The 15,680-nt window shown below is 42.1% G+C and overlaps 1 protein-coding gene across 2 annotated transcripts in view; it reads left to right on the top strand.

Annotated features, from left to right (window-relative positions):
* The window catches only part of LOC127660468 (leucine-rich repeat-containing protein 1-like), a 151,391-nt gene that overhangs the window by 101,192 nt on the left and 34,519 nt on the right, over nt 1-15,680 (top strand). For both annotated transcript variants that reach the window (XM_052150728.1, XM_052150727.1), the window contains exons 8-10: nt 1,311-1,455; nt 1,801-1,919; nt 3,603-3,686. In XM_052150728.1, the coding sequence (XP_052006688.1) occupies nt 1,311-1,455; nt 1,801-1,919; nt 3,603-3,686 (348 nt within the window). The remainder of the gene's footprint in view (nt 1-1,310; nt 1,456-1,800; nt 1,920-3,602; nt 3,687-15,680) is intronic.

Raw genomic sequence — 15,680 nt, 5'->3', positions numbered from 1 at the left:
AAGATATATCTCAATATTTAAGTATTAGCTCTGAAACGAATGAATAAAATATCCGAGGAAACATATTAAGCCAAACCAAACGCATTGAACTTGGCCGAGTAGATTCAAAATGTTTAAACAAGAATTCAAATACAGTGAAAGTAATTAAAGCACACTGTTTTTCACTATAATGATTGAATTTCATTTTATATGCACCAAGATAACAATTCATAATTATAAACTGCAATATTGACCTACATATAGAGATGCATAATTTGCTATATTGTGAATCTATGGTCTTTTGTCTGTTGTTCACAACAAAGCTCAATCTAGAACGTAGCTAAATGAAAGTCAAATTAAGACATTAAAACATTTTTATGTATGATAGAAAGGGATGCACGATATATCGGTGGCCAATATATTATTGGCCAATAACCAGGAAAATCTAAATATTATTATTGCGCTGATTCTGGAATTACTGCTGATATTTTCGCAGATCATTTGTTACGTTTTGTTTGCTTGACGCTGAACATCTCTGACTGCCTGCGGCTTTTTTCCTTCAGGCAGGGACGCGGGCAGCATCAAGATACTGCTAGATAAAAAAGCAAACACAATGTAACACTGTGCATAGATCTTGAAATAATCAGTTGAAAGAGCGTTTGTGAGTGAAACTAATGTCCATTTTGTTGTCCATTTGATCTGTATGATGTTTTTACCTATTACCATTAATAAGTTAATTCGGTTATTTCAGAAACCAAAAATAACGCAGATGGGCAAAACAACGTGTCCATGGCGTGTTTGTGCTCAAAACATCAAGAGGCACAGCACCTGTATGAAAACAAATTTCTTCTCCTCTTCAGAGTTGTAACTTGACACGTGTCTTTTAAAAGCGATGTGTGCTATGTATCAAGTGGTCAAAGATGTCTGTGTAGTGTATGAAGATATATAAAAAATAATCCACAATACTACAGATGTGTCCCTTTTGGTGTTCCGGAATTGTGAGGCCACAATAGGCCTTGTTTGTTGTCTTCTCTCAGTTTACGAACTGAAGCACCAGTGGGCGGGGCCAAGGGTGCATTGATGTAAAGTAGGCTTTTTATGTTTTTAAGCTGTAGAGGCGGTCATGAAGTAATGTACCCCTAGTGATGTAGGGTTGTCGTGGAATTAGAGAATGAGGCCTTTTTGCAGCTTGTTTTCAATTTAACATCTGTTTTAATATCCTAGAGGCTTTTAACAATGTTGTGGGTGTTTTTGTGTGGTTGTGTCTTTGTATGCACTTGTTTCCATGCATGTGTGCATATTTACATGTATGTGTACTCTCTGTTCCTCAGGAACTGGGCGGTATGAGAAGCCTCACGTGTCTAGATGTATCCGAGAATAAGTTAGAGCACCTCCCAGAGGAGATGGGAACCCTGCTGTTCCTCACAGACCTCCTGGTGTCCCAGAACCTCATTGACATGCTGCCGGAGAGCATAGGTCAGTGGTCTTGCACCGCAGGGCCAGTGATCTTGTTTAGATACGCATTTAGTTACAACACACTTCCGATCACATGTTAATGATTTTACTGATGGAGTTGTGAATGTTTTGTCAAAATGTGTAGCTGACATGAAATTTAAATCCCTTGTGTCATAAATATTTATGCTATTTCATGACATCATATAAATTGATAGAATGTGGAATTTGTACATTCATAAAAAGTAAAATGTGATTAAAATGATTCAAAACGATGACAAATGATGTGTGAAGAAACCCTCATCCAGGTTGCTTAATATCCTTTTCAGTAATCACAGTTATCTTACTATAGTATCTGTTCTCCCTTAGGAAAATTAAGACGGCTTTCGATATTGAAAGCGGATCAGAACCGATTAGTTCAGCTGCCGGAGAGCATCGGCAACTGTGAGAGCCTCTCTGAACTGGTGCTAACAGAAAACCAGCTGGTTGTAAGTTATCATCACATGTCAATCACCTCACTTGAGTGTACAAACTGTGTGCATTAGTTTCCCTCGGGACTGTGTATCGAGCCAGTCAGTGTGGGCAGAAAAAAACATTGTGGGTTAAAATGATAGAATCACGGGTTGCAGTTTTTTGGATACATTAAAAATGGACCTCGTTCACCAAAAGGTTTGATGGTAGACACTATTTTATAATAATACAATGTCTTTTTCATACATAATGATTCTGGGATTTAATATTTGGCAACCGCACAGGTATTTCATTGTCTTAACAATCAGTGTGCTGCCAGCTGTACTCCAGAATCAATATTTATATTCAAGTATGTCATGTATTGTAAAATATAGGTATGTGCATTGTTATATCTCACTTTAAAAACAAAACTAAAAATATAAAACTAACAATTAAAAACAAAGGAAGAGTAAACAAATTATAATCACCCAAATTACACTACATTATACAAATAATAAATAGGCCTAAATATGGCAGCAAGAAAGCTTACTGTAGTTAATATATATGCTCCATTGTTGTCACATGACCTCACTATAGTGAATGTTTAATTTCTGCATGTGGCTTCTAGTTCTCATCTTGAAAATATTTATGGTTAATTTCATATTCAATTTTGTGTCAAAAAGTATTGATCTTTGTCAGTCCAACCCAAAATGGGTTAAAAAGATAATTAACAGTTGTTCAAAACAAAATAAATGCCTTTCTGAACATCTAAACCCCACAATCTAAAAATGTGGATTTAATTTAGATGTTAAAAGTAGGGGTGTAGCAGTTCAGGTAAGATAATAATGACAATTATCACAAACTTGATTTTCCAAATCTGCCTTTCCTTTATAAATATGTGTTCAAAAAGTATTTTAATATGTTGGAATGCATTACTACATAAATACATTTAATCGATTATTTCATATTCAGCCCAGTATACTTGTATGCTATTTTATTATCTTCCCTGAGGTCCACTGATTATGTTAGTCAAGTTTTTTGCATTAAAACAGTCATAATCTAGTATTATATGATAATTTTGCACCCTGTCTCTGGCACTCGTTCGGTTTTGGCATAAGCACCTCCTTAAAACTTCAACGTAAACGCCCATTGTTCTGATTAACATCATGCAGCCCCTCAAAATCAGCAATTTTTGAAACTCAATCTGGAGAGAATGAACAAGCTCTACAACATTATAAAACTAACTTTCAGAGGTTGCACATAACGCACATACAACACATTGCATCCGAATATATTAAACTGTTCATCTCAAACGCGACTGTTAACACTCGGCACCATAAACTAAGAACTGAGCGCCATGAGGCGGAGCAGGGGTCAATGAATTTAAGTTGCCGTTATTGTTTTGTAGAGGTGTAGAGGTGGTCATGAATAAATGTACACCTAGTGGTTTCAATAATTGCTTTTATTGCATTGGGAATTAAGTTTTGAAATGTACAGTATATTTTTGTAGTAAAAAGACCTTATATTTCAAAATATCAAGGAAAATTTGATTCCTCATCACATGACCCCTTGTATTCTGCCCAACCCTGGTTATAAGCCTCTGATCATTTTCTTTATTATTGGTATTAAATCATGTAAAGAAAATCCTGGTTTTTGACATGTTTTCCCATTATGTTAGAAGTTATGTATTGATGTTGGATGTCTGTTTTTGTTAATCTCAGAATTTGCCTAGAAGTATTGGAAAACTAAAGAAACTGTCCAACTTCAACTGTGATAGGAATCGCCTAACATCTTTACCGAAAGAGGTATGTGATGGTGATCAATGTCCATTGTTTTAAGCTGTATTTCTGTTTTTAAGAAGAGTGCACATGTACACCACCACAATCTCGTTGGGAATCTTGGGATTTGCTTTAAAATCTGACTTTCTGAGTTAAAGGAGCAAATTATTATTGTTAATATTGAAATTAATAGTTCATTTGTCGGTTGCTTAATTTCCCATTTACATATTTTTAGGCAAATTTTGAGAAGTGACGATTTTGTTCTCTTAAACACTTGGAATGGAAACACTGCTTTATTTGCTAATTGTTTTTGTGAGATTCCAATTTTTCACATGCGTTAAATTTGTATCTTTGATAGAAACATGACTAGTTTCGGCTGCAATTATTTTGTGTGCCTTTCTGTGTACTGTTGAAGAAGAATAGTTATAAAGCTATTGAAAATATCACTCATTTAGTCAGTTAATGAGGTGTCAAAGTTTCTTTGTGGCCGCATGCTAATGATAAAGCATCACTTACACATCAGATGGGCATCTTTATTTTGTTATATTAGTGCAAAACAGCTTCCACCATCAGTTAGTGAAAGAGAAAGAAATATGTAATTGCCCAATGCGTTTTAAATTGTTTTATTTATTCGAACACATTATAATCACGATTTCTGAACTCAAAGTGGAAACTTCACAGGAAGTCTTGAAGGCAAACTATCTTTGAGAATCTATATTGTGCAAACTTCAAGTGTAATTGTTGCTTCTTTGTGCCTTTGCTGAGTATACTGTTTGTGTTTGCTGTACATATGCAGTACATGCGTCACCTGTGGCCAATTCTCATTATTTGTTGATACAGTTTGAACTAGTATTTCCTGCTGTAGCTTGTTTACCCTCCACAGTTCTCATTTATGTGTAGCTTTAGACTTCACCTGGCATGTGTCAGAGTTCACAAAGTTAGCCAAACATATCAATCGTATCAAGCTTGAAGTACTTTGACTGGTAACAGTTTTATTTGCAATATGCGTTTTGGTAATTACTTAGAAAACATCATATTATTATGTAAGTTAGTGGAAATGAGATTTGAGGTTGAATCCTTTAGTTATTTCTAAACTGAAATGTGAAATGACTCCCACAGTTTAAAGTCCATGGTCTTTCTTTTAATGGCTACCCTCAATGAAGGACTTTGAGTTTTGTTTATGCTTAGAGTTAGTCCTTGTAGTTCATACGTTTCTCTTAGGGGTAAAATATTTATTTGCACATGAAATCTCTTAGAAGGTTAAAACATTATTACAATACAGCTGTGGTATATAACAAGGTAATATCAGATACAGTAATGAACATATGTGTAGACACTCTTAAAAAGGGAGATTTAAATTGGGAAAAACCTGTTTGAAATGTATTCTGGTTGTCTGCTGTCTGAGCTGCATGTGTTGCTGTAAAATTCCTCTAGTTAACGGTCTACTGTTGTTTTGCTGTGGTTTATCATTAAAAGACATTTCTACTTTGTTTTGGCTTATTCAAAACATATTGACAATCGCATGCCCATGGATATGTCGTATTCCAGTGTGTTGTCACAAATGTACCGTGTGCAATTGGGGTGTAAATCACCAGTTTCATCACGATTTGGTCTTCTATCAATTCTCCAGCGTTCCTATGTTTGCCGAATCCTCAAAGTCTGCCATAATACGATTTTGATTCGATTCAAATCTGGGGCTCGCGATTGATATTACGATATTATGTGCCTATTTAAAAAAATAAATATAAATTATTATCTCAAAAATGCCACCAAATTATAATTTGAATATTTTTGGAGCTCTATTAAAAGTGCAGATCCAGGATCGAGGTTGGTATTTCCACAGAAAAATAAGGTACTTCACTAATTGAAAAAAATATTAAAGAAAACAATTATGATCAGCAATCGTGGCATTGTCTTGTGGAATGAGGTAAACGCTACAGTGACCGTTTGTCATCACTACAACAATCAAGCGAGTCTTTCAAACCAAAATACTTGCACACTCACGACAGGTGATCATGTGTTATCCGTGTTTTTATCTTGGCTACATCTTCCACAGTTGTATTGAAAAATTCTGTTACAGTTTACTGTGATAAATGTTAGTTAGAGTGTTTGTGTAGATGTGCAAAGTGTTGTAATTGTGCTGGTGTTTTGTCTTTCCCTCATCAGCGCTGTTCAGAATATCGCAGCTGTTTAGCCGTTTGAATTGGTTGAATTTCTCCATCGCACTTTAAAATAGCAAATTCTCATGTAGAATTCAAATGTGTTGCATGCTCAACGATATCAAGGGAAGCCAGATTTAATCGTGCATGTGATTGGCTCTGAGCTATCCTGTAACCGGAGCTCACAGTGCTGTTGTCATAGAGCATAGATGGAGGACAGCGCAACTTCAGGCTACAATCACTGCGCGCACATCCTTGTCCCACATGAGAAGCTTATAAAGCAAGATGAATATCATAAGGTTGCTGCATTGCCTGACAGAAATGTGTACGAACATGCCTGGCGTTCGAATTTCAAAATAAAGGTGCATCTTAAAAAAATATACATTGATGTTTACGATTGGATCGATAACATCATATCATTGGTGAATTGATCGAAACGTCGATCCAGATGGATCGTTACACCCCTAGTATGCAACAAAGTGTCTAAACTAGTCGGTTAAACACATTACACAAAATAACAACAAAATAAACACATCCACATAATTCTATGTTAGCACACTGTTAGCCCTTTTCCACCGAAATCGCTGTGGTCTTGTGCGGATCCTGTGCTTTGCTGGTTCACAGCCGGGGCAATCTGGAGCTTATCGTAAACTGACCTGAGAGTTGAACAGTGACGTAACAGGTTACTGTCTATGTGGTAGTTTCAAGTGACTACCATTTACATTTACATTTACATGCATTTGGCAGACGCTTTTATCCAAAGTGACTTACAGTGCACTTATTACAGGGACGATCCCCCGGAGCAACCTGGAGTTAAGTGCCTTGCTCAAGGACACAATGGTGGTGGCTGTGGGGATCGAACCCCATATCATCGTGTTTGTTTTGCTGTGTACTGTACTAACTGTATATGGTTGAAACGACAATAAAAACCACTTGACTTGACTTGACCAGTGACTTTCTGATTACCAGTTTACCAGTTATGTGCATTAGTCCACTACACCACTACCACAAACATGGTGTGTCGCACTGTGTTTGTACACAGCTTTTACTCTTGTTTTTGAAGACATATTTAAACATTCGGATGAATGCATATCATCGTTATTACATTGCTGAACAAGTTTGTCAGCGACAACATCTACGTTAAAGATGACAGGTTATGTAATTAAAATATATTGTATGAACTATGGCTTAATTTGCTAAATTCTGTAAGCTGTTACAGTGGAATCATTATGAACATTGGTGTAGCAGATGGATGTATTTGGATTTTTGCCATAGCATATTGTTGATGGAGAATCCCACCGTTTTACATAACGATAGCCACGATCTTCCAAACTAAGTGAGTAGCTGGTGAAAAATCCCCTTACAGAACAAAACATTGCACAAATAAGATGACTACAGTGTAAGAAAAGATAACAAAGTTGGCAAATATGACATCTTACTGAGATCTAGAACAACAGATGACTCCAGCGATTCACTTGTTAATCAGAAGCGTTACTGGCTGAATTAAATGCCTCAGTTAGTTAGCTGGCCAGTCTGTGTCCAAAACATCAAAACCAAAACGGAGTCGTTGCTCCATTCTCTAACGCTTTGCTTATCTCCTTCTTATGGTCCCTGTACTCACTTAAGCCTTTTTCAATTTGTTTATGATTTGGTGAAATATCCGACTGAAGGTGGCGTGCATCATTTCGTGCTGTATCTTTCTTCTCGTTGTGTTTTTTTTTCTTTGCAATCTCTCTAGTTTATCTTGTAAATACCATATCGTATGTAGAGCACTCATTTCTTTGTGTTACCTGAATGCTTTTGATGTCTGAAAATGTTGTGGTTTTTTTATTGTTGTTATAGAGGGAAGAAGTACTCCTTGCTCCAAATGCTATTGTAGCTACTGTTGTTGTTGTTTGGGAAAACTTTACCATGGTGACGAAACATTATCCCACCCTCTGTCCCCTGATGTAATCGGTTCCTGCATAGAGACCAGCAAGCTTTTGGGGCCAGTTTGAAACCAGGTTTTATGATGGAAATGCGCAGAACTGTTCGAAAATTCCACCAGCCCAGGAAACCTCACCCCAACCATGTCGGTAGAAAAGGGCTTTATGCCAACTCGTCAGGTCTATTGTAAAGTGGGATAACACCATAATTTTCTGCAATTTATTATTTTATTTTTACATTTAAGATGAAAGTGTGTTTAGTGGATTAAGTTTTCGGTGTTACCATTATTTCTACTAATCCAGTTTATTATGAAGAGACAACTAAAAATAAGTCATTTGTAGGTTAATTTTCTCAAACTGTGTCTGTGACATTTTATTGCGTTGTTGATTTAGGTTTTGAGTTTTGAAATGTACAGTATATTGTTTATCTAAAATGGATCTGTTTGTTTTAAGCTACCTGTCCAGTCCAACACATCAACTTTCATTCAAATAATGCTGTGAGTTAGGGGCATTTTCTTTGATCAGCAGCCAACTGGGGATGTGTTCTGAAGGATGTTTTTTTTTTGCTATTTCATTCTGTGGTGTCATCTTTAAGTAGGGCTAACATATTCAATTATGTTTTCACAAGATGGTTTCATTTCGATTTTCAGGAAGATGGCAATATTAATGAATACCCTTGAAGCAACAGTTTCCATGTATTGAAAAAGTCTGACGTTCTAGCATTTATTTCCCTATTCGTTGCACCGTTTGATCTCCATTCTAAAATCAAATTGTAATTTTTTTAAATAATTAAATTCACAATGTTATAATGGTAGCAACTCTCACTCTTGAAAAAATAGGGCCCTCTGATTTACGTGATGCAGAAAACATGGAGGGACTCGCAGAATCCAGTAAATGCACAATTAATCAAATTAAAATTGTGATATGTCCTGGTAGAGATGCTGAGATTATACAGTTTTACTATTAACCGTGATTAAAAATGTCATGGTTAAACCATAAGAATTTAGAATCTACAGTTAAAACCATGAAATCCTTTTACACATAGCAAAATATTATATATATCAAATATATAATATAAAATTGTTATATATATATAAGATTGTTTAAGTTATAAAATGAAATTTAAAATGTTTGTGCCTGTGTGGGTACTGTAGCTGTTACTGTGGTAATGGACGGAGGCGTGTGGGGCTTGGTCAGGTGTCACGGCTGAACATGAAATTTCAATTCACTTGAAACTGGTGCTACCACAAACAAACTCCAAAATATCATTTTGATCTACCAGACTAATATCGACAAAATAAAGCGCCTGTTTTGGAGCATTTAAATGACTGACTGAAGACAACTGATGTAAAACATGAAGACAGAAGTCATAGAAAGATACACATCCTACAAATGGACAGGATGCTCCACTAGTCGTCCAACAACAAACTAGTAAGTTTAATATTTGTAGCTGTGGTGATTTTAAAGTGATGAATTAAAAGATGCAACTTTTTGTAATGTTTAAGCATGCTGACAGCACTATCAGCAAGTAAACTTTGAAAAGTTGCATCTTAAATCATAGAATTTGCTTCTATACAAATTCACTACATTGAACAATGTAAATTTGAGTCATTGTAAGCTGTTGTGGACAGTGTTTATGGAGTCTGATTCTTTATAGTGGGGTGTCTGATAGACAACGGATTGCTTTAATAAACCGTTGCAGAAGAAAAAAACTGTTGGATTCCATGAACTAGGCTACATGTTGCGCACCCACAGTAATGTTACATTCACACACTTTTGAAGCACTCCAGTTACATTGAAGCACATCTCTGAGCTCGGGATGGGCATAATTGGTGCCGTGCCCTTGATTGGATCATCTCTAATTATAATCTTCTATTTCTTTTTTGTGTATTTATCAGTTTTCATATTGTAGGGCTGCCCGTCCACATATCCCCAGAAATATGTCCACTAAGACGTTCAATTGTGAGATAATATAAATGTTTTGCATCAGTGCTGTTGTATAATAAGAAAAATTGCAAATAATCGTAAAACCCTGTTAACCACAGTTTGTTTCTCAGATGGTAATTTAACCCTCAAAAACTCTCACAGTGGCATCACCTTGTGCTGGTCTGATGATCAAACCACTAAAGGCTGAGATTTAATTCAACAAATAGCCAATATGGCCTTGCTGAGCTGTGTGCTTCATCAGTAAGTGAATGTGAGAAGCGCAGCACATGCAGGGTTTATATTTATATATTTAAATCATACTCTTTAGCGGGTTAATAAGAACATTAGCCCAGGCAGGGAATTGCTTTTCTGGAGGCGAGAAGTGAAGTTGTCAAAAACATCTGCTAAAATGCCAAAATAAAATCTTTATTTAACTATTAAATAGAGCTCTATTGTGTGAAATTGAAAAAAATAACAAAATAAAAATGGGACAGAAATGTATTCATTCTGTATAGTATAATGTAATATTCAATGGAGTAGTAACAATAATGATAATATTAATGAACAATAATCAATATCTCACAAGCAAGTTTCATCTCTGCTTTCATTAAAACTGTATTTGATCAAAAGAAGAAAAAGACCGAACTCAGATGTTGTGTTTTGGAATGTTCTCATTTATTTTTTTCTCGTTTGATTAAAATTCTATGAATTCATTTGATTTGACAGTTTAAAAAAAAAGAAGATGAGATGTAATTAAACTTTTAAAATCTGGAATTCAGGGAAAATAAATGGAAAACACAGAATTTGGGAAAAACTAAACCGGAATTTGAAAAACATAAATGAAATGGATTTCATAGGGCCCTACTAAAAGCGTCTCTTTGTACCATCTGGCTGTGATTTTGCTTACGAGTCTAACATGATTAACTAACTTGTGAGTTTTACCGCAGCAGTACATGTGGCAATAAGGGTCATTTTGGTATGGTACCTACTGTGTGATCAAACTCTTGCATCAAGGCTATGAGTCATTTCAAATTAGGTTTACAGTATATATAAAAATATATGATTCTCTTACGAGAGGTTCTCTCGTATTGCGTAAGCTAGCTTACGCTACGGGAAAGATTCATCTTTTCTGAGATATTGAAGCCAAAAAATTATCCTTAATTTTGTATCCATTGTCAACGCAGTGCGGCAGCTGCAGACCTTGAGCCGGGCTAGCTAGCGAGCTCATTGGTTGCTCTGCGGCAACTGCTGCAGCCTATAGATGAGCTTAGGCGAACTCGCGATCCAATGAGAGGCGTCCGGCGCTCACTGCATCAAAGCCCGCCAAAAGGGCGTGACTAGAGTGCATATAAGCGTAGTTCGTAGGCTGGAACCCTGATTTTCATCTCTTCAGCTGAGCTCTTCGCATCTCTGAACTGGAAGCCGCGTCGCCGTTCGAGGGGCATCTAGCAAGCTTGGACAGCGCTCGAAGAAGCCGGCCGTCTTCGCCACCTTCAGCCATCCTGCGAGCTACGCCATCCGGCGACGTATCCTTTTTTAGAGCAAGCTAAGTTCCTCAGCGAACTTCACAAAAGAGTATCGAGCGTCTTTTTAAAGATGCCTCGCGACTTCCTGTGGCTCATGCCGCGCTCCTCTCAGCGCCGGAGACCGACACATCATCTGCGCTCTCTGTCTGGGACTGGGGCATGCAGAGGTCGCCCTCGCTGACGGCGGATGCGACCGCTGCGAGGAGCTTCCGATGCCGACCCTGCGGGCTCGACTCGAAGTATGCAAAACCGGAGCTGCCGCCTTCTGTTTCGCCGCGCCGGAAGAAGCGCCGCTCCCAAAGGCTGCCGGAACCGGTTGTAGAAGCGACTGTCTCGCCGGAGCCCCTCCCTCGAGCATCGCGTTCACCCTCCCCGCCCCCCCGGGACGCGCAGTTGCCGCAGAGCGGCCGCACTGCTGCCACCTCGGAGAGCGAGGCGGAGGACAAAGGCTGCTGTTCCATCATGGCTTCAGACAGCGAGGAGTAGTCACAAGCCTCCTCAATGGCCCGGGAATCCAGCAGGATCCGCGCCGGAGTCGAAGGGGAACTGATACGCCTCCTCACACAGGCCGTCGACCGCCTCGGGCTCGAGTGGTCACCGCCCCCTGAGCAGGCTCCCAACAGACTCGACGGCTGTTTTCTTCAAAGCCGCCACCGCTCCCTTCCTGCCAGAACTCCACGGCGAGCTCTCTAAATCGTGGAACGCGCCTCTCTCGGCCAGGACTCGATCCCACGTCTCCACCGCTCTCGCTTCAGTGGACGGCGCCGCCGAGAAGGGCTACTCTTCCATCCCCCCGGTCGAGGATTCGGTAGCAGCACACCTTTGCCCGCCCTCCGTGAGATGGCGGTCTAAACCAGTGCTCCCGTCTAAGGCCTGCAGAACTACTTCCGCCTGTGTTGGCCGCGCCTATTCTGCCGCCGGCCAAGCCGCATCTGCTCTGCATTCCATGGCCGTCTTGCAGATCCTCCAAGCGGACCTTCTTCGGGAGTGGGATGAGAGAGGCAGGCACCCAGAGGCTGTTACAGATCTAAGGAGCGCTGACGGACCTCGCCCTTCAGCGCCACCAAAGCTGCAGCCCAAGCTATAGGGAAGTGCATGGCCTCGCTGACTGTAACCGAGAGACACCTGTGGCTAACGCTAGCCGACATGGGAGAAACTGAGCGCTCCACGTTCCTCAACGCGCCGCTCTCTCCATCCGGTCTCTTCGGTTCCGCGGTAAGTGGCATTGTTGACCGTTTTTCGGAAGTCCACAAAGCCACCCAAGCCATGAATCTCTTCCTGCCTCGCCGCGCTAGCTCCTCTGCAGGCCGCCCACGTAACCGGCCTCCTGCACGAGCATCTTCACAGCACCCAGCTCAACAAAGCCAGACTTCCCAGCGGCGACAGGGCGGCCGCCCCAGATCGCGCTCAGACAGCCGCCATAGACCACCGCCCCCCCGCGGGCCTCGGCCTAAGATTGCGCTGAAACCTGAACAACCGAAGTCCTCCTAGCTTTGTTGAGGAAACGACGGCTCAGTCCCGCCGCAGCCGGACCACCGTCAAAGCTTCGCCCCCTGTCAGTCCCCTTCTCTCAGGCTACTGCAGTGGTGAATTTAGCAGCCAACAAGCCGGTGACACTGCCCGCTTGCCTGCACTCAAACGCCGTTTTCACGGCGACCCAAATAAATCTTGTAAAGAGCAAACATGTCTTATGTGTAGAAAATGTGCCCACAACCCTGTGTTCGCCCCTACACACAAGCATAACACATCCCGTGCCCCTATCAGAGCACGCTCTCATAAAGCGGTTACGAGTCAATGAAGGCGCCCACAAATGCCTGCGCGCGCCCATTCTCTGGCCGCTCTGTCACACGACCAGCCCTATGTGTAGAAAACGTGCCCACAATCCAGTGTTCACTTCTGCACACAAGCACTGCATGTCTCGTGTCCCCACCAGAGCACGCTCACATAAAGCGGTTACGAACCGCTCGAGTGCTAGAGTCAATAAATGCGCCCACGAATACGTGCGCGCGCCCATTTTCTGCCCGCTCTGTTACACGGCCAGCAAACATTCCTCTGTGTGTAAGTCCCGTGCCCATGACTATGCTTAAGCATCACGTAACAGATGTGACTCTTTCCCCATTCATTCCAATCGGAAGTCACTCACAAAACAGCCTGTTCATGCTGTCTGCAAGCAGTCATGCATAAACACACTAAACGCGCTCACACATTTTGTTCAGCTCTGTGTGCGGCAATCTGAGCGAATTGGCCATTCACCCTCTAGCGTTACGCTTCAAAGCGTGGGAAGCTATTCCAGGGATATCCAAGTGGGTGTTAAGCACAATACAACAGGGCTATTTGCTACAGTTCGATCGCCGCCCTCCTCGCTTCAGAGCTGGCTCGAAACCACTGTGAACACGGAAGCAGTGTGCATGCTTCGTTCAGAAATAGCAAGCCTTCTGTGCAAAAGGGCCATAGAGAAAGTGCCACCCTCTCTGAGCGAGTCGGGCTTTACAGCCGTTATTTTCTTGTTCCCAAGAAAGACGGCGGCCTCAGACCCATATTAGATCTCAGGGTTTTGAACAAGGTGCTTGCAAAAGACCGTTCAAAATGCTTACAATCAGGAAACTCCTCGCGCATGATGCGCCAGGGGACTGGTTTATTTCTCTCGATCGGAAAGATGCATACTTTCAGATTCAGATAAATCCCGTCACAGGCCATTCTTGAGATTCAGCCGATGGCCAGGTTTATCAATACACCGTCCTTCCGTTCTGCCTGTCCTTAGCACCCCGTACATTCACGAAGTGCATGGATGCGGCGCTCGCACCCCTGCGGAGTCAGGGTTTGCGAATTCTGAACTATTTGGACGACTGGCTGATTATGGCTCAGTCACATATGGAGCTTCTGTCTCACAGGGCAGTTCTCCTCAGCCATCTGAACAGTTTGGGTCTTGCAGTCAATTGGACCAAGAGCTCACTACAGCCCAGTCAGACAATTTCCTTCCTTGGGATAGAACTAGACTCCGTGGCAATGACGGCTCGCTTATCTACACAGCTGGCGCCATGTTCAGCGACTAGCGCATCTTTTCAGATGAACAGCCTCACGCCTCTGAAGAAATTCCAGAGAGTCGCGAGGTTACATGGCCTCAGCCGCAGCAGTACTTCAGCTGGGTTTACTGCACATGCGCCGCTTCAGCATTGGCTAAGCACCACGCGTCTCGCCGGGCTTTGGCCACAGGCCGCCAGCCCATCAAGGTGACTCAGACCTGTATTTCAGCTCTGCAGCCTTGGACAGTGGCCGAGTGGTATCAGCGAGGAGTGACAATGGGAGCTGTATCTCGCCGAAAAGTCATCTCGACAGACACGTCCAACACTGGTTGGGGCGCGGTCTGCGAGGGCTCTCCGGTTTTCGGCCTATGGTCAGTTCAGGAAAAGCTCCTTCACATAAATTGTCTGGAAATGATAGCGGTCGAGTACGCGCTCGTGCGCTTTCTCCCGGTCATTCAGGGTCACCACGTCCTGGTCCGTTCGGACAACAGATCCCAGGACTGGCCCAGGCGCCCGCTTTACGCCTTCCCCCCGTCTCGCTATTGCCACAGGTAATGCAGAGGATCAGGGAAACGCGTCACTCGGTGCTCCTCATAGCCCCGCGTTGGGAGAATCAGACGTGGTTCCCGGAGCTTACGCAGCTGTCACTGACAGCGCCGTGGCCCATCCCAGTGAGAGCAGATCTCCTCTCTCAAGCTCGCGGCACAATCTGACATCCCCACCCAGAGCGCTGGGCGCTGCATGCGTGGGTGATCAACGACTACCCGTCGCTCTGCCAGAAGGAGTAATAAATACCATTATACACGCTAGAGCCCCTTCCACAAGAAGACTCTATGCGTCAAAATGGTCTGTGTTCTCAAAATGGTGCACCGACAGAGACCTGGACCCGCGGACATGTGGGGTGTCGTCGCTGCTCAGTATTTCTACAAGAGCTGCTGGATAAGGGCAGATCCCCATCCACGCTCAAAGTGTATGTGGCAGCCGCTATGGCGTTCGCTGAACCCCTGCACGGCCAGTCATGGGGAAAAAACGAGCTGGTCATCCGCTTCCTTAGGGGAGCTAGAAGGATGAACCCCCACGCCCCCATCGGTTCCTATCTGGGATCTTTCTATAGTTCTCGAAACTATGAAAGCCCCCTTTCGAACCACTTCAATCCATGGATTTGAAATACCTTTCACTCAAAACCATTTTTCTGACTGCCCTGTCATCAGTCAAACGTGTGGGAGACCTTCACGCTGTCTGTCAGCGCTGCGTGTCTTGAGTTTGGACCAAGTGACTCCAAGGTCATTTTAAAACCTAGACACGGCTATGTTCCCAAGGTAATCGGTACTCCTTTCAGAGCACAGGTCATTTCCCTATCGGCGCTACCAGCATCCGATAGCGAACGCGACGCCAATCTCCTTTGCCCAGTCAGAGCACTGAGATTGTATACCGCGGCCTCGCCGCTTTCAGACGCTCTGAG

The sequence above is a fragment of the Xyrauchen texanus genome, chromosome 20 (assembly GCF_025860055.1).
Source record: "Xyrauchen texanus isolate HMW12.3.18 chromosome 20, RBS_HiC_50CHRs, whole genome shotgun sequence".
Classification (NCBI taxonomy): domain Eukaryota; kingdom Metazoa; phylum Chordata; class Actinopteri; order Cypriniformes; family Catostomidae; genus Xyrauchen; species Xyrauchen texanus.
The sequence above is the reverse complement of the archived record's forward strand: the minus strand, read 5'-3'. Positions and strand labels throughout refer to the sequence as shown.